This window comes from Mustela erminea, chromosome 5 (genome assembly GCF_009829155.1).
Source record: "Mustela erminea isolate mMusErm1 chromosome 5, mMusErm1.Pri, whole genome shotgun sequence".
NCBI lineage: Eukaryota > Metazoa > Chordata > Mammalia > Carnivora > Mustelidae > Mustela > Mustela erminea.
Window position 1 is genome coordinate 63,698,923 of NC_045618.1, and position 22,521 is coordinate 63,721,443.

The window sequence follows — 22,521 nt, forward strand, 5'->3', positions numbered from 1 at the left end:
TATTAACACTTAGTTTTTATTGAGTTTATTTTTGCTTTTACTTTCTACTTACTTAAAGTGGTATTGGTTTAAAAGAACACTTAAGTTCAACAAAAAAAGGTGTATAGATTGAAAGTGCTAGCACTATCATGTGACTGAAGGATCTTCGGCTATTTAAGTTTTTAATCTTGCTGAGATGACTGTGCCTCTTCCATCTTTAAAAAGAGCACAATATCTACATTAAAGAGTGGTATGGGGATCTCATAAGAAATGTGAAAACAGTTGTCATGGACTAAACAAATGTCAGATGTTATTATCAGTTTTAAACAGTTTACAATATGCTTTTATAATATACTCAATCCAGCTCATAACTCTAAGAAGCAGATTTTTTTTTCAGGCCTCTTAAAGCTCAGGAACAGGGGTGCCTGGCTGGCTCAGTTGGTAGAGCATCTGGCTATTGATCTAGGGGTCAAGAGTTCACGCCCCACACTGAGGGCAGAGCTTATTAAAAAAAAATCAAAAACAAAACACAGGGGCACCTGGGTGGCTCAGTGGGTTAAGCCTCTGCCTTCGGCTCAGGTGGTAATCTCAGGGTTCTGGGATCAATCCCCGCATCGGGCTCTCTGCTGGGTGGGGAGTCTACTTTCCACTTTCTCTCCGCCTACTCTCTGCCTACTTGTGATCTCTCTCTCTCTGTCAAATAAATAAATAAAATCTTTAAAACAAAACAAAACACCAAAAACCAAGAAAACTTTTCTATGGTCACAATGCCAATAAGCAGTTAGAAGGCCATATTCAGATCTATGAATCTGAAGTCTGATACTGCTATATATACACTCAAACTCAAGCAACTCTCCCTTTTCAGGCAGGCAGATTGCTAGTATCATGTTTACCAACACAAAGTTTCTTAAAGAGTTCAACTGACATTATCACATATCTGAAATTAAAGCATTTGTGGATGCAATCTCTGATGACCTTTATTTTCCCAACCAGTTTATTGTCCACCAAGAGTCAAAATAATACATTTCATGTCTTTATTAACTAAAATTTTTAATCCTCTCTCCTCCTAAAACAAAAAAACCCGTAAACTCAAAGAATAACAGTATTTAAATTTGTGATGCAATTTTGTGAAATTCCTAGTATTACAGAGACAGAATAATTCCCACAAGGCCCAAACTGTATCATCATATCAGATCTGGAATTCTCTTGTACGTTTATAAGTTAAGAGCAAATACGGTCACAGAAAGATTTGTGGCTGTTAGAAATCATTGGGTTTTAGTTTTAAAATGTTAAATCTCCACAACTAGTAAGGAAATAGTCATAGATATCACAGCACTTGGAAAATGGCTATCTCCTTATTCCCATCACAAATCTCTCGGGGAATCTGGAGGCTGGTCCAGAACAGGATCAAATAGGGCAATTTACTTCTCTACTGGGATGGGTAGCTACTAGGTCCTTACAAATCATTCAGAACAAGACCTCCAGCCCAAATAATGAAAGAAAGATCTTTGTCCCCACCATGGCTGAGCTAATCCAGAAGAAGCTATGCTACAGGGAAAAGGGGTGAAATATCAGCAGCTACAGAAGGACTTGACTAAATCCATGTCAGGGTAGCAGAAGCTTGAGGCGCAGAAAGTAGTATCATGAAAGAGGAGCTGGCTTGGCTAGATAGGTCCAACATGGTCTTTCAATTTCTGGGTCTTGTGCCGGTCAAACAGGAGCTGGGAGAGGCTCAGGCCACAGTGGGGGAAGAGGCTGGACTATATCACAGCTGAAATTCAGTGATAGGAGTCCCAGCTCCAGGACTTTGCTAGTCAGAGCAAAAGAGGGAGAACTGGCTCAAACTGCAGCAGGAGTTCCAGTGGGCAAAGGCAGCCGAGGCAGGGGCTTCCTGGAAGGCCGGACCTTGTGGTGGGGAATGGGGAGGGGTGGGAATGAGGCAGTTCTAGGGCTGTACCACAGCTAATAAAATGTGAAAATATCTGGCTGTTTTCTGACAAAAACAAAAACAAAAAACAAAAATAAAAACAAAAACAAAAAAAAAACCCCCAAAAAAAGAAAACAAAAAACCAAACTCTTCTTTCTTAAAAGTCAGAAGCTCCAGTTTAGGGTCTTCTTTTGGCTTACCTTGTTTAATGCCTACTCAGAGCATCTCATATAAATGGACACTTTGAAAGTATACTCAAAAGATAATACTCTACAAAATTTTCATAATCCTGATAAATTAAAACCAGTCCAACATAAATATTTTTCCAACATTTATTTTGCAATATAAATAACCTTTGCTAAAACTTCTTTTTGAAAACTGTCCCCACCTTATCTGGAGTTCAGGAGGCAGTTCTTTTTCCTCTTCCCATATAGTCATTTCTACAATGTATTTTACCACTGAAGGGAATATTTTCCGGGCTTGGGCAATTACCTCTTCATTCAATGGACAACGTAAATTCTGTAAGAAAGTATAGAAAAGATATAACTACCAACATTGTATACAAATAAATGGATGAGAAAAAGGTTACTAATTTTTAATTACTTTAATGACTTCATTACACCACCCTTCAGGAGCAAATTCAGGAGCTAAAGAGGTTGCTATTCACAACAGTTTAGCTTAATTCCTTGTAGCCAAGTTGGTGCTATAGATAGAATGGAAAGGAGACAGAAACACAGAGTTCCCTTTTTAGTGATGCTCCCCCTTAAAAATGTTCTCTGCCTTCCTGAGTAGCCTAATTATGGTACTATCAGAGAACATTTGGTTATCCCTTAGAGCTTACAAAAAACTTTTCTTATTATTTTAACTGATCCTCATGCCCACTCCATAAGAAAGGGAGAGAATTAGTGACTTTTTTTTTTTTAAAGATTTTATAAATTTATTTGCAAGAGAGAGAGCATGAGAGAAAGAGAAAGAAAGAGAATGAGCAAGGGGAAGGACAGAGGAAGAAGGCGAAGCAGACTCCCTGCTGAGCAGGGAGCCCTATTCGGGCTCAATCCCAGGACCCTGGGATCATGACCTGAGCTGAAGGCAGATGCTTAACTGACTGAGCCACGCAGGTGCCTGAGAATTAGTGACATTTTAAGTAAAAGGAACCCACCCCAAGGTAAAAAAGCCTATAAATAGCAGAAACCCAGTCTTTGGCTCCCACAAGAAACAGTGTTCTCTTTATTACAGACTACTACCTCCTTAACAAAAGGCTTGTTGAAACCATTCAACTAAAAAAAAATGCGTTCAGGGGCGCCTGGGTGGCTCAGTGGGTTAAGCCGCTGTCTTCGGCTCGGGTCATGATCTCGGGGTCCTGGGATCGAGTCCCATGTCGGGCTCTCTGCTCAGCAGGGAGCCTGCTTCTCTCTCTCTCTGCCTGCCTCTCTGTCTACTTGTGATCTCTCTGTCAAATAAATAAATAAATAAATCTTTAAAAAAAAAAAATGCGTTCAAATGCTTTTGATTTTGATACAAATCAAAACAATGAGATACTTCTTCACACCTACTACAGTTACTATAATAAAAAAGACACATAATAACAAGTGCTGACCAGGATGTAGAGAAATTTGAACCTTTATATATTGCTCATGGAAATATAAAATGATGCAGCCAATCTGGAAAACAGTCTGACAGATGCTCAAAATATTTAGCATAGTTATACAACCCAGAAATTTCACTCCTACATATCTATCCAAAATAAATGAAAACACATCTGAAACAAAACCACATATGCAAATATTCATAGATGCATTATTTATAATAGTCAAAAAGTGGAAAGAACCCCAATGTCTATCAACTGATGAATGGATAAATAAAATGTGAATATTTAGCCCAAAGACTATTACTTGGCTGTAAAAACATAATATTACTTGTATCAAAAAGTACAAGGTCCAACATGGATGAACCCTGAAAACATTACGCTGATGAAAAAAGCCATTCTTAAAAGACCACATACTATATGATCCCACTTATATAAAATGTCCACAGTAGACACATGTATAGGGACAGAAAGTAAAATAGTGATTGCCTAAGGCTGGGGAGTTTATAAGAAATGGAGAGTGACTGCTGATGGACACAGGGTTTTTTTTTGGGGGGGGGTAATGAAAATGTTCTATAATTGAGGTGATGGATGAACAACTCTGTGAATATACCAAAAAGTGCTAATTGTACACTTCAAGTAAGAACTTTTTATTATGGCATGCAAGTTACGTCTCAATGAGCTGTTTAAACAAAAGACAGACTAAACAGGAAAAAAACCAAAGGAGCTCGTGAAGACAAAAAAAAAAAAAAATCCAGTAGTAATTCAATATAAGATTTTAATGTTAAATTTTAACCTACCTGCTGCAGACCATTCTAATGAACTGCATTTCATTCTTTGTTCACCAAACCCTTAACCTATGCAATTCTCTCTTGCACCTATTCTTTCTCACTCCTCAGTGCTTTATGATTTCAAGTTTTACCTTCTCTTCAACATATCACCTTCTCTCTGGAGATTTTGTTCCGAAGCATTTACTAGAGAGAGAGATACAAAGAGTGCCAAAGTACTAAGACCAACACTGGTCCACTATATTCCTATTTCATTCGTGTGTGTGTGTGTGTGTATGGGTGTGTGTATATATATATATATATTTTTTTTTTTTTTTAAGCTCAATATATCCTTTTGAATTCTTCAAAAAAACAGTTTGAGGTGAAGAGTTAAAAGAATCAACTCAGGGGCACCTGGGTGGCTCAGTGGGTTAAGCCGCTGCCTTCGGCTCAGGTCATGGTCTCAGCGTCTTGGGATTGAGTCCCACATTGGGCTCTCTGCTCAGCAGGGAGCCTGCTTCCTTCTCTCTCTCTCTGCCTGCCTCTCTGTCTACTTGTGATCTCTCTCGGTCAAATAAATAAATAAATAAATCTTTAAGGAAAAAAAAAAAAGAATCAACTCATCACTTCCACACCGTATCAGAGGTAAGTCCTTTAGAAGAGGTCTGTTAAGTATATAAGAAACTTTCAAGCAAAGCATCTAAAGCTTATAAAATAAGGCCAGTGAAACAAAAGGCTATATTTATATTTATATTTATAATCTAAATAGAAAAAAAATAGAACTTAATAATTAACCCAGAAATGTACTACAGGACTAGAGAGAAACTGCTTTTATATATACTGGAAAGAGGCCTTGCTTTTAAAGACATTGCCGAAAGCTGGATGACTGGCTGAATAGTACCAGCCAGAGGGGATTACACTTGGTAAATCCCCACTATGACTGGCACAATGCCATGCACCTGGTATAGTATGCTTTCACATTCATCAAAGCAGAGATGCAACAAAATGCTATGTACACAGGACTGTTTGTGTTGAGTGAATTGATTAGTTATATGCTACCACAGGTGCCCCTCTCTTACCTCCAGATAATCAGTCAGTTCAGAATATCCAGATTTACTTTTAGGATAAGCCTGAATGACCAATCATCTTTTGAATCTAATTCTAAATCCAGGATCAGCTTAGTTCAGTACTAAATTCAGTGTTCTGAGGCCATTATGATTCAGGAAACACTAAAGGGACTGGAAATCCATGAGGCAGATGGAAGTTAAGCAAGCTTTGTAAACTCAACGAGTCAAATTAACTCCCAGGGATTCCTTAGGTACTTAAAACACAAAGATAGTTTTTGCAGATGACTAGTTATGGAATGAAGAGGTTATAAAAACCAAGCCACAAATTACTCTCCATGTGCCAAAATATTTGAGTACCCTTTCAAAAATATTAGAGGAGGAAAGTGAAATATTCAGAATTAAAAGCATTCATTAAACAAAACAAAAATGAGAATAAATTTGAAAGGTTTAAACAGTATTCTAGGTAATGGGCATTTGGTAATATTTAATCAAGTAACAGACACTTGATAAATATTTGTCAAATGAAGGAATGGCCGTCTGAGATTAGGATAAGTAAAATAAGTGAGAGAGAAGCAGCAATCTAAAAAATGAATGTTGAATAATAAAGTAAATGGGGGAAAAGGCTAACAGTGGTAAAAGGGTAAAAAGTATATGAATATTCTTGTTTTTGTTTTTTAAGATTTTATTTATTTACTTGTCAAAGAGAGAGAGGGAGAAGGAGGGGAGGAGCAGAAGGAGAATTAGACTCCCCACTGAGCGGGGAGCCCATGTGGGACCTGATCTCAGGACCCCAGGATCATGACATAAGCTGAAGGCAGACACTTAACCGACTGAGCCACAAAGGCATCCCAAGCATATGAATACTCTTTGTACTATTTTGATTTTTGCAGCTTTTCATAAATTTGAAATTACACCTAAACTCAAGATTATAAAAAACATCCTAGAACTCAGAATCTAAAGATCTGAATTTTAGGTCCAACTTTGCCACTAAATAATGCAAACCTGAACAAGTCACTTAACTTTACTGAGTCTCTGTTTCTACTTCTATAGAATGGAGCTACTATATCTACCTCACAAAGTAGTAATGAGGATAAATTGATATAATTCGTGTGGAAGATCTCTGTTAATTCTAAAACATACCAGTTAATTCTAAAACATTACTAGTATCAAATAAGAAAGGTATTGGGAAAAGTAGCAGAAGCTGTAATACTAATTCTAATGATGACAGCTAACATTTACTGGGCCTTAGAACATGCCAGACATATTCTAGGGCTAAGCACTCTGCATGTATTATCTCATTTAATCCTCACAGCCCTGTGAGGGCAGATGGTACTATCTCCAGTTTAGAGATAAACTGAAAGGAAGAAACAGTGAATAACTCTGCTAAGATCACAGAGCTATCAGTGGGGTTATAAAGCAAACCGAGGACACCTGTTCTAGAGCCCATACTGTTGTGTTCTAATGCTCCTACTCAAGAGAAGACAACACATTTTACTTCTCCAAATATAATTACAATTCTTTCCATTCTGAGTTTTGTAAAATAAGAGTATACTACACACGAGTGGCCATACAGCACAAATATACGGATTACCAAGGATTTCTTTTTTTTTTTTTTTTAAGATTTTATTTATTTATTTGACAGACAGAGATCACAGGTAGGCAGAGAGGCAGGCAGAGAGAGAGGGGAAGCAGGCTCCCTGTTGAGCAGAGAGCCTGACGCGGGACTCGATCCCAGGACCCTGAGACCATGACCCGAGCCGAAGGCAGCGGCTTTAACCCACTGAGCCACCCAGGCGCCCCACCAAGGATTTCTTAATGACAGGTAATTATCTTTTATGACATACTGTAATGTTTCTTCCAGTCTGTCATTTAATCTCATGAAAAGTTTTTGCTATAAAGAAGTTAATTTTTGCAGAAGCACTGTTATCAATCTTTTCCTTTTTATGGCTTCTGAAGTTTTAAAAAAAATGTTAGAAAGGCCCAACCTACTTCAAGATTATTTAAAAAAATTCACTCATATTTCCTAACAAGTTCATAATTTCTTTTCTTTAAAAAAAAAGCTTTTAAAAATCATTGATATTACTGGAATTTATCTGATCAAGCTTAATATTTTTTTCCCTCAAATGGGTAGCCCGTTACATACCACCACCAACCTTAAGTGCTATCTTTACTACCAATTTGGATTTAGATTCTCTTTTCTGTTCCATTCTTTGCTGTCTACTCCTGTAGCAAGAATCACCGTATTTGGATTACTAGAGCTCTTTAATACATTTAAATCTGTTACACCTCACACTCGTAATTCTTTATTTCAGCTTTCCCTGACAATTCTCATAGATTATTTTTCCAGAAGAACTTCTGATAACTTTGTCAAGTTCCAAAAGAATATTTGGCTGTTATTCTGGTTGGGAATATAGTGATTTTGTGGATTAACTCTAGAAAAAATTTTAATATTGATTTTTTTTGTAGTATTGAATCTTCCAATACAAGAATGAAGTGTATCTCTTGATTATTTTTTTCTTTCATGCCTATTAGAATACACTTTACAAGTTTCTTATAACAGAGCTGGCAGATTTATTTTTTCCAAGTTATTATATTTTTTTCTCATGCTATAGAGAATGAGATCTTCTCTTCCATTACCTTAAAAAAAAAAAAAAATCTCTGTACCTAACATGGGGCTTGAACTCACAACCCCAATCAAAAGTCATCTGCTCCATTGACTGAGTCAGCCGAGCATCCCTCTTCCATTATATTTTCCTTTTTTCCCCCCAAGATCTCTTTAGAGAGGAAGAGAGAGAGAGAGAGAGAACATAAGCAGGGGGGCAGAGAGAGAGGGTAAGAGAATCTGAAGCAGATTTCACACTGACTGAGCACAGAGCCCAACATGGGGCTCGATCTTAAGACCCTGAGATCACAACCCAAGCCTAACCAAGACTAGGATGCTCAGCCAACTGTACCACCAGGTACCCCTTCCATTACATTTTCTAAAAGATATTATTGCTTGTAAGGGTATTAAAGTAATATTTGTTGAATATATTAAACAGAAAAACTAATGGTTTTTATTATGAGTTCTGTAACCAGTAACTTGACTAAACTCTACTCTAGTTTCCATTTTTCAGTTAACATTCTTGGGTTTTCCAGGTATCATGATTTTTAAAAAGAGGCTACTTTTCCAGAAAGTGCCAGGATTAACGGTTTCACAAGTGAATTCCAAGAGGAGTTCATTCCAGGAAGGTAAGCATGATAGTGTTACATGATTGTTTTAAAAGACTTGATTTCACTCACTAATGTTTTATTTAGTATTTCAGTATAACAATGATTAATAAAACTGATCCGTACATTCTCTATTTTGTCAGATATAAGATCAATATAATGTTGGCTTTACATAACAAATCTGGAAACTTTATCTTTTCCCCCTTCTATGCTTAAGGACAGTTTCTATATTTTTGTTATTTATTTGGTATTAAGTTGGCTGGTTTTTATTTTTAACCAGTAAAATTTCTTATGTGAAAAAACAGGAAGATCAGTATAATAAAGACACTTTTACCTAAATTCAGTAACTGTTATTTTTCCATATATTTTTTTCCAGTATTTTAAGGTATTGGTCATATTCTAACCTAGATACTTAACATGCATTTCTAAAAAAAAGAATTTTCTTACATACTTATGATACCATTATTATATCTAGTAACATTAATAATTTTTAAATATTCTCTAATGTCTTGGTCATATTCAGTTTTCCTAATTCTTCCCAAAATATCCAGCATTTGGTTATTATGTCTAGGTCATTTACATCTAAATGAATCTCCCATCTCCACTTCCAGCCTTTTGTTCTTCATGACAGAAACCAGGTCATATTTCCTATAAAAACTCATACATTTTATTTACCTTGAAATGTCCTATATATATATATTTTTTTTTAAAGATTTTATTTATTGGGTGCCTGGGTGGCTCAGTGGGTTAAGCCACTGCCTTCAGCTCAGGTCCTGGGATCGAGTCCCGCATCGGGCTCTCTGCTCAGTGGGGAGCCTGCTTCCCTCTCTCTCTTTCTGCCTGCCTCTCCATCTACTTGTGATTTCTCTCTGTCCAATAAATAAATAAAATCTTAAAAAAAAAGATTTTATTTATTTATTGGACAGAGAGCGATCACAAGTAGGCAGAGAGGCAGGCAGAGAGAGAGGAAGGGAAGCAGGCTCCCTGCCGAGCAGAGAGCCCGATGCGGGGCTCGATCCCAGGACCCCGAGATCATGACCTGAGCCGAAGGCAGTGGCTTAACCCACTGAGCCACCCAGGTGCCCCGAAATGTCCTATATTTTATACTTATCTTCCTTGTGGTCTTCTTTATTGTATTCATGTCTCCCCTGTATTTTCTAAAATTTAAACCTCAAGGTTTTACTAAGTTCAGGCTAAACATTTTTATCAAGAGTATTTCGTAAGTGGGGCCAGATGGCTCAGTCAGTTAAGCATCCCACTCATGATTTCAGCTCAAATCATGAATGATATCATGGGTCGTGAGATGAAGCCCTGTGAAAGGCTCCATGCTCCATGGGGAGTCTGCTTGAGATTCTCTGTCCCTCTCCCTCTATCCCTTAATGGACATGAACCCATACAATCTCTCTCTCAAATCAATATTAAAAAATATACATATTTCATAAGAGAAACTCTAGTTACTTCAATATTTTTAACAGCTTAAGATATAACTCACATACTATACAACTCACTCAAAATATACTACTTAATGGTTTTAGTTTATTTACACATATTTGTAACTATCACCACATCAGTTTTAGACCAGTTTCATCACCTCAAAAAAACAAAAACAAAAACACTCCTTAGTGATTTCTTCCTCTGCCACCCAATGACTCCATGCCCCTAGACCTAAAGAACCATTACCCCATTTTCTGTCCCTTTAAATGTGCCTATTCGATTTATTTCATTTAAATGTAGTCATAGAATGTGATCTTTTATAATTGGCTTCTTTCACTTAGCATAATGTTTTCAGGGTTCCTCCAAACTGAAGCATGTTTCATTATTTTCCTTTTATAGCCAAATAATGCATTGTACCAATTTACTCACATTTGTTTATCCATTAATCAGTTGATGGACATTGAGTTGTTTCTACTTTTATTATGAGTAATATATTATTCTCTAATAATATTATTATGAATAATGTTACCATGCACATTTATGTCTAAATATTTGCTTGAACTGTTTTCAATTATTTTGAGGATATACCTAGAAGTAGAGTTGCTGGAGTGTTATGTTAACTCTACATTTAATCATTTGAAGAACTGCTAGACTATTTTCCAAAGTGGCTGCACTAGTCTACATTTCTACCAAAGCGTATGAGGGCTCCAACTTTGTCACATTCTAACACTCCTTATTATTTGCCTTTTTGATTATAGCCATTAGTGGGTATGAAAAACAAAGTCATGATTTTGGTTTGCATTTCCTTAATGAGTAATAATGCTAAGCATCTTTTCATGTGCTTACTAGCTGCGTGTGTATCTATGTATATATAATCTTTGAAGAAATGACTATTCATGAAGAAATGACTATTTGCAGGCTTTAAAAACTGGGTTGTCTTTTTATTATGGAGTTTAAAGAGCTCTTTTTAAGTTCTAGATATGAATCCCTTATTAGATAATATGATTTGCAAACATAATTCTCCCATTCTGTAGGCTTTTCATTTTCTTGACAGTGTCCTTTGGTAAAGTCCAATTATCTATTTTTTCTTTTATTACTCAGACTTTTGCTGTCATGTCTATCAATCCACTGCCAAATATGAGATAATAAAGATTTGCCTCTATGTTTTCTTCTAAGAGTTTTATAGTTTTAGTTCTCACATTTAGGTCTCTGATCCATTTTGAGCTAATTTTCATGTATGATATGAGCTAGAGATCCAGACTCATTCTTTTGCATGTGGCTATCTAGTTGTTCTGGTACCATTTGATAAAAAGACTATTCTTTTCCTAGTGAATGCCCTTCATATTCTGGTTGAAAACAGCTAACCACAGACAGGTGGGTTTATTTCTGGGCTCTCAAACCTATTCTCATAATCTCTGTTTATCATTATGTCATACCACATTGTCTTGATTACTGTTGTTTTGTAGTAGGTTTTGAAATAGGGAAGTGTGAGTTCTCCAAATTGTTCTTTTTCAAGGTTGTTTTGGCTATTCTGGGCCCTTTATAATTCTATATAAATTTTAATGTAAGCTTATCAATTACTAAAATAGAGAAAAAAAATGTCCCAGTTGGAATTCTGATAGGAATTGTATTGAATCTGTAGATTAACTGGAGCATATGGCCTGTGATATTCTGATGTATAGGAAGAAATATATTTGGTCTTCACCATTCTCTGGTATACAGCTCCTAAAACCCTTGGAATTTCCAAAGTGTTGGGAGGAATTTTTAAAGTCTTTCATTATGTTAATGAAGTGACTTTTAGAAAGCAACTAAGGATGGAGGCTCATTGCCAGGCGAACTGATCGTGTGACCTGAAGGTTGGAACTTCAAGTCCTATCCCCTGACCTCTGCAGAGGGAAAGGGGGGTAAAGGTTGAAACAAGCACCAATGACCAATGATTCAATCAATCATGTGCCTATAGTGAAACATCCATAAAAACCCAAAAGGACAAGATTTTGGGAAACTTCTAGGTTGATGAACACACAGAGATCTAAGGAGAGTGGTGCACTGAAATGGCATACAAAATCCACAACCCATCCCCAAATATCTTGCCCTATGCACCTCTTCCATCTGGCTGTTTCTGAAGTACAGTCCTTTATAATACATAGGTAATCTAGTAAATCTAGGAAATCTCATTTCCTTAGTTATATGAGCTGCTCTAGTAAATCAATGGAATCCGAAGAGAGGATTATGAGAATCTCTGATTTATAGCCAATTGGTCAGAAGCAAAAGCAAAGAGAACCTAGACTTCCAAGTGATATCTAAAATGGGGGAAGCTTGTGAGACTATGCCCTTAATCTCTGGAATCTGATGTTATCACCAAGCAGAGAGTATCAGACTTGAGTTAAATTTGTGGGACACCCGGTCAGTGTCAATGGAGAAGTAAGTTTAATCGCTTGGTGGTGCTAGGGAAAAAATAGCCAATGGACTGCCACATTAACAATTTTAAATCTTCAAATACCATATGATGTCACTCATGTGTGGAATTTAAGAAACAAATGAGCAAAGGAGAAAGAAGAAAGACAGAGAGAATCAACCAAGAAACAGGTTCTTAACTACTGAAAACAAACTGATGGTTACCAGAGGGGAGGTGTGGAGAGGGATGGATGAAACAGGTGATAGGGATTAAGAAGCATACTAGTCATGATGAGCACCGGTGATGTATGGAATTGTTGAATCACTATATTGTACACCTGAAGCTAATATTACCCTGTATGTTAACAAACTGGAATTAAAACAAAAACTTTTTTTAAAAAAGTGGGATGTTTTTCCATTTATTGAGATCGTCTTTAATTTCTTTCAACAGTGAAAGAATATAAATTTTATGCTGTTTTTGCTAATTTATTTCTAAATATTGTATTCTCTTTGATACTATAATATGGGATATGGAAATATTGGAATAGAACGTTCCAATACGGAATTTTTTTCTCAATTTCTTCTTCAGATTTTTGATTACTGATGTATAAAGCAAGTGATTTCTGTATAATTATATTGTATCCTACATTCTTGCTGAACTTATAGTTCTAATAATTTTTTTGTGTGGATTCCTTAAGGCTTTCCATATATAAAATCATGTAATCTGCAAACAGAGCTAGTTCTACTTTTTCCTTTCCGATCTGGATGCCTTTCACTTTTTTTCTTGCATTACTAATTGCCCTAGCGAGAACCTCTAATACAGTATTGAATAGATGTGACAAGAGCAGAATCTCTGTCTTGTTCCTGATCTCAGAGGGAAAGTATCTAATAAATTTATAGCTAGGAGTTTTTCATAATGGCCTCTATTAGGGTTGAGGAAATTCCCTTCTGTTTTAAGTTTAAGTCTTTTTATGATGAAAGTATGTTGGATTTAGTTAAATGCTTTTGCTACATCTACTAAGATGATCATCTGGTTTTGTTTTTTATTCTGTTTATACAGTACGTTACCTTAACTCATTTAAAAAAATTTTTTTATGAACTTTTGTTTTTTCCCAATATTTCAAATTTTTATTTAAATTTTGGTTAACATATAGTGTAATACTAGTTTCAGGAGTAGAATTTAGAGATTCATCACTTACACATAATAGCTAGTGCTTATCACAAGTGCCCTTCTTAATACTCATCACCCATATAGCCCATCCCCTACTCCCAGCAACCCTCAGTTTATTCTCTATAGTTAAGAGTCTCTTATGGTTTGTCTCCCTCCTTTTTTTTTTCCCCCTTTCCCTTATGCTCATCTTTTTTGTTTCTTGAATTCCACATATGAGTGAAATCATAAAAGTATGGAATACTTCACAAATTTCTGTGTCATCCTTGCACAGGGGCCATGTTAATCTTCTCTTTATCATTCCAATTTTAGCACATGTGCCACCAAAGTGAGCTGATTCTGAGATGTTAACCTATGTACTTTATTTTACATCCTGTGAGGAGGCTCATTATGCCATCTCACTCCATTATTAGTAATGATGCTAATACCAATGACCAGTTTCAGGAGATGACAATATAATACTCCACTTAAAGTTTTACTTTTTTCCTTTATGCCTAGCAAGTGATCTATGAGATGACAATTTAGAACTATATGAATATTGTTCTTTATCAACTCATGTCTTCATGGGTTTAGCATCCATTAATGAACTTGCCTGAATCAAATATTTCTTCAAGGTTTACAAAATGTTAATTATTCTAATCCTATTATCCCTTCTCTATTAGTTAGGTAGCATTCAGCCAGAAAGAAGAGCTTTACCTTGTAAACTGGAAATACTTGTTTACCATAAAATACAATTACTATTGAAATGGTGGAACAGGGGTACCTGAGTGGCTCAGTTGGTTAAGCGTCCAACTCTCAATTTTGGTTCAGGTCATGATCTCAGGGTCCTGGGATAGAGCCCTGAGTACGGCTCCAAGTTTAGAGCAAGTTCAGGGTGTAGTGTGCTTCAGATTCTGTCTCTCCCTATGTCCCTCCCCCAACTCTTGCTCACACACTCTCTTCCTCTCTAAAACAAATAAATAAAATTAAAAAAAAAAAAAAAAAGAGGTAGAATAAATGCGCTTAGTTCATTCTTTTAATTACCAGTTCTCAGTGTGATAAATTGATATAATAACCACTGCCATGGCAAAATTATTTAAGTTCTCTTTGGTTTTACTAGGAACTCATGAATTTTCATATATTATGATTCAATCAGTTACAGCAGTTACTGTAATTAGTATTATTTTGATACTCTAATTGTCCAACTCTGATCAATGACAGCTCTTTCATGCTGGGTCCTAGATTCTTTAGACACAAACCCATCCTCATAACTCAGACCTGGTCAGGTATTTTTACAAGCCCTGGGTTCTTTTAGTGGGTAACAGTACTTAAAGAGATCAAAATCTGGGGGTTCAGGGTATTCATTGCTAGAGGATTACCTGGAACAGTTTAAAGAGTACAAAAACTATTTCTTGCAGTTTTTCAAAAGGGTCACTCTGTGAAATCATTTGAACATAGGAAGTACTTCTTAGGAAGTACTTTCTTGTGACAACATTCTGAATTTCTACATTGGTTATTAATTGTTCAAGTTTTCTCCATGTTTGAATAAATGATTAAATTTTATATAGCTTGATAAAATAACCCATTTTTCAAATGTATTTGCACATAGTCTTATAAAGAGTCTTTTATAATCCTTTTAATTTCTTCTGTATCTGCAGTCTATAGTTATTTCCTCATTCTCCTAATAGCCTTTATCTGGGCTTACTCACTTTTCTTGATTAGGATGTATAGTAGATAATCAATTTATTGACTATTTTTTCTTTAAGAAAAGTAATTTTTCTATGAAAAGTAATTATTGAAGTTACATGTCAATTCTACTGTTCCATTTGCTCTTTTAGCCTTATATATTACTCCTACCCATCAAACTGACTGCTTAACAAACAGAACTAAGAAATTCACTTTTTTTTAAATTTTATTTATCAGAGAGAGAGGGAGAGCGAGCGAGCACAGGCAGACAGAATGGCAGGCAGCGGCAGACGGAGAAGCAGGCTCCCTGCTGAGCAAGGAGCCCAATGTGGGACTCGATCCCAGGACGCTGGGATCATGACCTGAGCCGAAGGCAGCTGCTTAACCAACTGAGCCACCCAGGCGTCCCAGAAATTCACTCTTTAGACAAATAAATAAAGAGTAGAATAAAACTCCTTACATTTAAATACTGGAACATTAAAAACAAGGATTTTTAATGGAATTGAGTTTAACCCATAATATAACATTTCTTTCTACCTAACTGCATCAAGCTTAAAATAATTAGTAATTTTTAAAAATAGTACTCTTACCTCTTTTGTAGTACCTGCTCTTCCAGGTTCATGACTTACACAAAATGGGCCAGTTTTCCATGCTTCTGTGTCTCCACAATCACAAAATCCTCCTCCAGTAGAAGTATGCATCTGATAAATGAAAAATGAGTTTGTCTTGACTTTAAAACATATTACAAAGCAAGGAGGATGAAGATGACTCAAATAACAAATGCTCCCCAATACTTAAAACTTAACTGCCATTAATATAACAGAAACCAAATAAAACCAAAGCCCACTTTAGTTAACCAAAATAAATCAAAATCTGAACACTCAATCACAACAAAAATGAGCCTTCAAAATTGACAAAATTTTGAAACAAACATGCTTTGAAACACCTAATTTTTAAATAATAGTTTTTAAAATTGTGTACTAGTGGAGAACAGACTATGAAGTACACAAAAAAACCCAACCCACTATGCAACACCTAGAATGCCTGAGTAATGACATTTTTCTGCTTAAACACACTTCTAAAAATCATTCTAATAATACTTACATAGTTGAGAAATGTTTACAGTATTTACATCTATTTGATGTTCCACTGAAACTAAAATTATTTACTTTTATTATTATTATTAGTTACTATTTACTTTTCCTTTCAGAGTTCCTGCAAACAACAACAACAAAAATGATGCAACATACATGAATCCAGATAGAGGATGATGACTATGGCCCGATTTTGAATCTTCCCCAAAACCTTCCTCCAAAACATAAACAAGGAGAGCAAGAAAACCACACAGGATTCATGTCTGCAGCATTACTGAGAGATGAAAAATACAAGCCACAGCCTCAAATGACTTGTTCCATTAGAGTTCCTATTCCCTATCATTTCAAGCCTACAACCGCAGATGAGAGAAGAGCTTAAGAGGCTTCAAGAAAGAAAACAGAAGGGTATAGAGGATTTAGATGAAGTGCATACAAAGCCACGCCCAATACTGGGGAACATAGGCTGAGACCAGCCAGTTCCCAGGGAAAGATTAAAAATGAGCATGACCAGAAGCAGCAACCTGAGAGAAGTGTTGCTTTTGGAGGAAAATGAAATATGTTTAAAAAAAAAAAAAAAAAAGGTGATAAGCCCTGAACAGTGTGTCAGTAAATAAAACAAGGAAATAAAAAGGGAAAAATTAAGGATCCTACAGAAATGAGAGAAACAACACAGGCCAAATGCTCTCCTCACCTCACCTCTACCACCAGCATCATCTATAAAAGAAATTACATAGAAGAGAGCAACTGGGGGCACCTGGGTGGGCTCAGTAGGTTAAAGCCTCTGCCTTTGGCTCGGGTCATGATCTCAGGGTCCTGGGATCGAGCCCTGCATCGGGCTCTGTTCAGCAGAGAGCCTGCTTCCCTTCCTCTCTCTCTCTCTCTGCCTGCCTATCTGCCTACTTGTGATCTCTGTCAAATAAATAAAATCTTTAAAAAAAAGAAGAGGGCAACTGACAGAAGAGACCAATTATGGACCCTATCCATGAAATAAAAAAGACTAGAGGTAGACCACATTCATACGAAACTATTACCAAAAAAGAAAGGCCAAAATTGCAGTAAGAGCCAAAATCCAATCACAAAGCTAAAGGAAATTGTAATATAAGGCTCCAAACTTAATTACATAGCCTCAAACAAGTATCTGGGGGATATGAAAGTCCTTAATCAGATTAAAGCACCTTTAATTAGAAATGAAGAAACTAAGAACAGAAGTGGACAAAAAAGGGATAAATGAGACCTGACTGAACTCAGGAAAAACAAAAACAAAAACAAAACAAAACCAGAAGAGAACTAGAAAAATCCTACCAGAAATGAATTCTAAATTACAAGGTGCCCAAGACAACAGATTCAAATGAAAATTTAATACGTAACATTAAACAAAGCAGGAAAAGCAACTGAGAAATGAAAATGTGGTAATTAAATACAGGGTTAGAGAGAAAGGGGTTGCAACAGAAAATAGGCATGACTGGAGTCACCAAAGAAGAAAATCTAAACAATGGAACAGAGCTGATATTTAAAACTGTAATCCAAAGAAACTTCCTAAAATAAAAGAAGACCTGAGTCTACACACTGGAAGTACCCATGAGTCACTAAAACTCACCTAGGATGATCAGCTGTGAAGTATATACTACTAAAGTTCTAAGACTGTAAAGATAAATGTCCTAAGGCTTTATGGCAAAAAGATGAAATAACACAGCAGCAAGAAAATTAGACTGGTATCAGACTTCTCAATGACAACATATAAAACAAGACAATAGCAGAGCTGTGTCTTCAAGGAAAAAAAATGCAAAATCAAGGATGTTATCTCTAACCAATCTATAAAAATACAATTTCAAACATGTCAGAACATCAGGAATACTGTATACATGAACCTCTCCTGAGGAATCTACTTGAATAGAGATCAGCACACTTTAAGTGTAAAGGAACATGTAGTGGGGAGCCTGAAAGGCTCAGTCAGTTAAACATGTGACTCTTGATCTCAGCTTAGGCTCCATGCTGAGAAAGGAGCCTACTTAAAAAAAAAAAAAAAAAATGGAACAGACAGTAAATATGTTAGGCTTTTCAGGTGATATAATCTCTGCTGAATTACTCAAATCTACTGTTGTAGTGCAAAAAGAGCCATAGACAGTAAATACATAAAAGAGCATGGATATATTCCAATAAAGCTTGATTTATGGGTACTAGAATTTTAATTTTATATAATTTTCATAAAATAGAAATTTTAATTTCACATAACTTTCATGTATCATAAATTACTACTTTTCTTATCTTTCCCCAATCATCTAGAAATACAAAAACAAACTTAGCTTGCAGGCCATACAAAAACAGGCAGAGAATCAGATTTGACCCACAAACTAGTTCATCAATTCTTAGAGTATGAGCTTCATCTGACCAAGAGATGACTAGAAAGACCTGAGAAAAAGGACAAATGGTGAACATTTTACAAATTTAATTGCAGAGTTAAGAACAAATCAAAAGTAAGGACATGGATGAAGAATGTAAACATTGTATGATCTAACAATCAGAAGGGCTACAATTAAAAACTGGGACAAGTGGAAGAGAAAGTAACATAAGATTATTAACTATTATACAGGTAGTAAGAGGAATTAAAGATACCATTGAAACTGACAGACTAGGGGCACCTGGATTGCACAGTCAGTTAAGGGTCTGCCTTCAGCTCAGGTCACAATCCCAGAGATCTGGAAACAAGCCCTGCGTTGGGCTCCCTGCTCAGTGGGGAGACTGCTTCTCCCTCTCCCTCTGCCATTCCCCCAACTTGTGCCCTCTGGCTCTATCTCTTTGTCAAATAAATAAATAAAATCTTCTTTTTAAAAAAGTGAAAGCATCATCTTAGAATAGGGAATGGCATAGAAGCAAGGCACAAAATTTAGAAGCCTTAAAAAATATGGCAAACTTAACAGCATATATATTTAAAATGTCAGGACAAATGACAGCATAAATCAAGTTAAAAGGCAAAAACCAGATCTTATAAAATCAAACATACACTTATGATTCAGCAGTCCTACTTCTAGGTTACCCAAATGAAATGCAAACATTTGCCCACACAAAGACTTGTACATGAATGTTTAAAAAAGCTTTATTTAAAAGCTGGAAACAACTCAAATGTGCACCAATGATGAAAGATAATAAATTGTAGCAGATCCCCACAAAGGCATACTATTCAGCAATAAAAAGGAACAAATGCTGATATATGAGAGGATCTCAAAGGCAATACGCTAAGAGAAAAAAAGCCAAACAGGAAACACTACATACTATTTGATTTCATTTACATGACATTCTGAAAAGGCAAAAATACAGGGGCAGAAAACAGTTCAGGGACTACCAGGAACCAGGGATATAGAGACAAGACAACTGAATGCAAAGGAATTTGGCAGATGAGCAAACATATCTTGATCAAGGTGATGGTTACTGAAATATATAATGTTTGTGAAAACCTCAAACTGTACACCTTAAGTGCAGATTTTATTTTATATAAACTTTATCTCAATAAATCTCACTTAAAAGTTTTTAAAAAACAAACATTATTAAGAAAATATTTGTGAAGTATGTAACATAGCAATAAGTTAAAAAACAAAAGAAAAATGAGTAAAGAAATAGTAACACAAAAGAAATTGAATATACATTTAAAATATGAAAAGATATTCATGCACAAGTCTTTGTGTGGGCAAATGTTTGCATTTCATTTGGGTAACCTAGAAGTAGGATTGCTGAATCAAAAGTTAAGTGTATGTTTGATTTTACTACAAATAGATATGCAACTTAAAGTAATGACATTCTTCAATAATCTGAAATCTAACAGATGGCAAAATGTAAAAGAAAAGACTGATTTAAAAAAAAAGACTGATTAAATAAAGATTGGGGACAGCTGTGGAAAAAGAACATTTTCATTTTTTTTTTTTTAAAGATTTTTATTTGAGAGAGAGAGCACAAGTGGGGGTGAGGGGCAGAGAGAGAGGGAGTAGCAGACTCTCTGCTGAGCAGGGTGCCCAACATGGGGCTCAATCTCAGGACCCAGGACCATGACCTGAGGTGAATGAAGGCAGACACCTAACCAACAAAGCCACACAGGCGCTCCCATTTTCATAGTCTTTTACTGAGAATGTAAGCTCATGGTAATTCAAGGAAAATATTTGGCAAAAATCTAACAAGATTTTAAATGCATATACCCTTCAATCCAGAAAATCTACCTCTAAATATCTAGCATCAGGCATTCTTGGATATATATACACTGGTTCATATGAAAACAAAGGTATATGTGTACATTCCAATATTACTGGTCAGTGAAGAGCTGGAAACAACATAATTGTCTAAAAAAAGGGGAGGGTTAAATAAATATATGGTGATACAATCCCACAAAGGAATACATGCAACAATTAATAAGGCAGGAGAGTTGTTATACGTATCAACATAGAATTATTCCCTTTACATACTGTTAGGCTGAAAACAAATTGCAAGACAGGATATATAGTTTAAGATCCATTTGTATACACCACATATACACACCCCTCCTAAACATATAAATGTGTGTGCATGTTTATAAATACATAAAGATTTGTAAGGATGTATATACACTAAATTGTATTCAGTTTAATAAAGAAAGTACAATGAGACAGAATGGCAACTATAATTTTTATTTATATTTTCCTGTATTGTTTGAATTTTTTAAAAAGTAGTTTCATTATATTGCCTGGATAAATTAATTATTTTTAGTGCTGTTGTTTCAAAGATAATATAAGAATATAAATCTCATCATGTAAGATTACAGCAGGCTGATGTTAAAATAGATCCTCATGATTATCTTTATAATTAAATGTTAGATATCAGCTCTATCTATGGTCTAGTCCTTTTGATCCCCAAACTTCAAGAGACATTTGTTGAAAGCCTCCATATTCCAGGTACTATGAAAGACACAGGAGGTGTAAAGTACATGAGACCTGGGCCCTGTCCTGCAGAGTTTATAGTCAGATGGGGATGAAGGACACATAAACATATCATTGCAATTTAGTAAATGAAGATAGAGACATACATGGGAAAGGGACAAAGAAAAAGAAAACTGGTAATGGGCTTTGTTTTCTTCTTCAGATTTATTCTAACTGACCCTGCAATGTGTTCAATAAAAGGACACCAACGTTAGAAGCTGGCCTGGCTTTGGTATCAGCTGCCAAGGTATGAGAAGACCCTAATTCGGTGAACTCAGCCACTATTTTGGTTCTGTTTTATCAAAGCTACATTATTGTGATCACAGCTTCTGGAATTTAATCTACTTATCAAATCAATGACCCTGGCCCTGTCAGCAAGGATGACGGCAAAATAAACAGCCTTGTTCCTATGATCCAGGAAGATGGCAAAGTAGCAACGCAGGGGTATTTCATACTCACCATTCCAGAATAAGCAAAGAGAAACAACTAAGAATAATCAAGAAAATACTTTTCAATGAAGTAGAGGAAAAATTGTTTTAAGTTGGGTTCAGTTTGAAAGGTTTTAGTTTAAAGGGCTTCTATTTAAAGGTTTCTGCAGGTTCTGTGAGATTCTATACCACTAATTGTAGTACATTTGGTGTAATTCTTTCATGAGGCACTTTTGTAAAATGTATTAGGAAACTTTGAGATTCATTTTTAAAAATTAACAGACTTTTTTAGAACAGTTTTAGGTTTAAAGAAAAAATAAGCAGAAAATACCAAGTTCCCATATACCTCAACTTCCCCACCCCCATCAGTTTCCCCTATTACTGACACCTTGTATTGGAGTGATACATTTGTTGCAACTGGTAAGTCAATGTTGATACATTGTTTTTTGATACATTATTAACTAAAGTCCATAATTTTTTTTTAAAGATTTTTATTTATTTATTTGACAGATAGAGATCACAAGTAGGCAGAGAGGCAGGCAGAAAGAGAGAGAGAGGAGGAAGCAGGCTCCCTGCTGAGCAGAGAGCCCGATGCGGGACTCGATCCCAGGACCCTGAGATCATGACCTGAGCCGAAGGCAGCGGCTTAACCCACTGAGCCACCCAGGCGTCCTAAAGTCCATAATTTATACTGGGGTTCTCTGTGTTGCACACTTTTTTGGTTCTAACATATTAATAATGACATGTATATACCAATACAGTATCTTACAGAATAGCTTTACTACCCTTAATATCCCCTGTGCTCCACCTATTCATTCCTCCATCCCTCTCACCACCATTGTCAGGCTCTACTTTTTAGTCTCCAC

General features: G+C 35.9%; 1 protein-coding gene, 1 non-coding gene and 1 pseudogene across 5 annotated transcripts in view; 1 reads left to right on the forward strand and 2 right to left on the reverse strand.

Annotated features, from left to right (window-relative positions):
- UBR1 (ubiquitin protein ligase E3 component n-recognin 1) overlaps nt 1–22,521 on the reverse strand; it is a 139,517-nt gene that overhangs the window by 93,518 nt on the left and 23,478 nt on the right. For all 4 annotated transcript variants that reach the window (XM_032343464.1, XM_032343463.1, XM_032343465.1 and 1 more), the window contains exons 4-5: nt 15,787–15,897; nt 2,295–2,425 (exon numbers count right to left, since the gene is read on the reverse strand). In XM_032343464.1, coding sequence (XP_032199355.1) covers nt 2,295–2,425; nt 15,787–15,897 — 242 coding nt within the window. The remainder of the gene's footprint in view (nt 1–2,294; nt 2,426–15,786; nt 15,898–22,521) is intronic.
- Nucleotides 1,499–1,928, forward strand: LOC116591980 (annotated as a pseudogene).
- On the reverse strand, nt 13,761–13,865 carry LOC116592126. Its single transcript, XR_004286318.1, has one exon. It is a non-coding gene; the product is annotated as a U6 spliceosomal RNA (small nuclear RNA).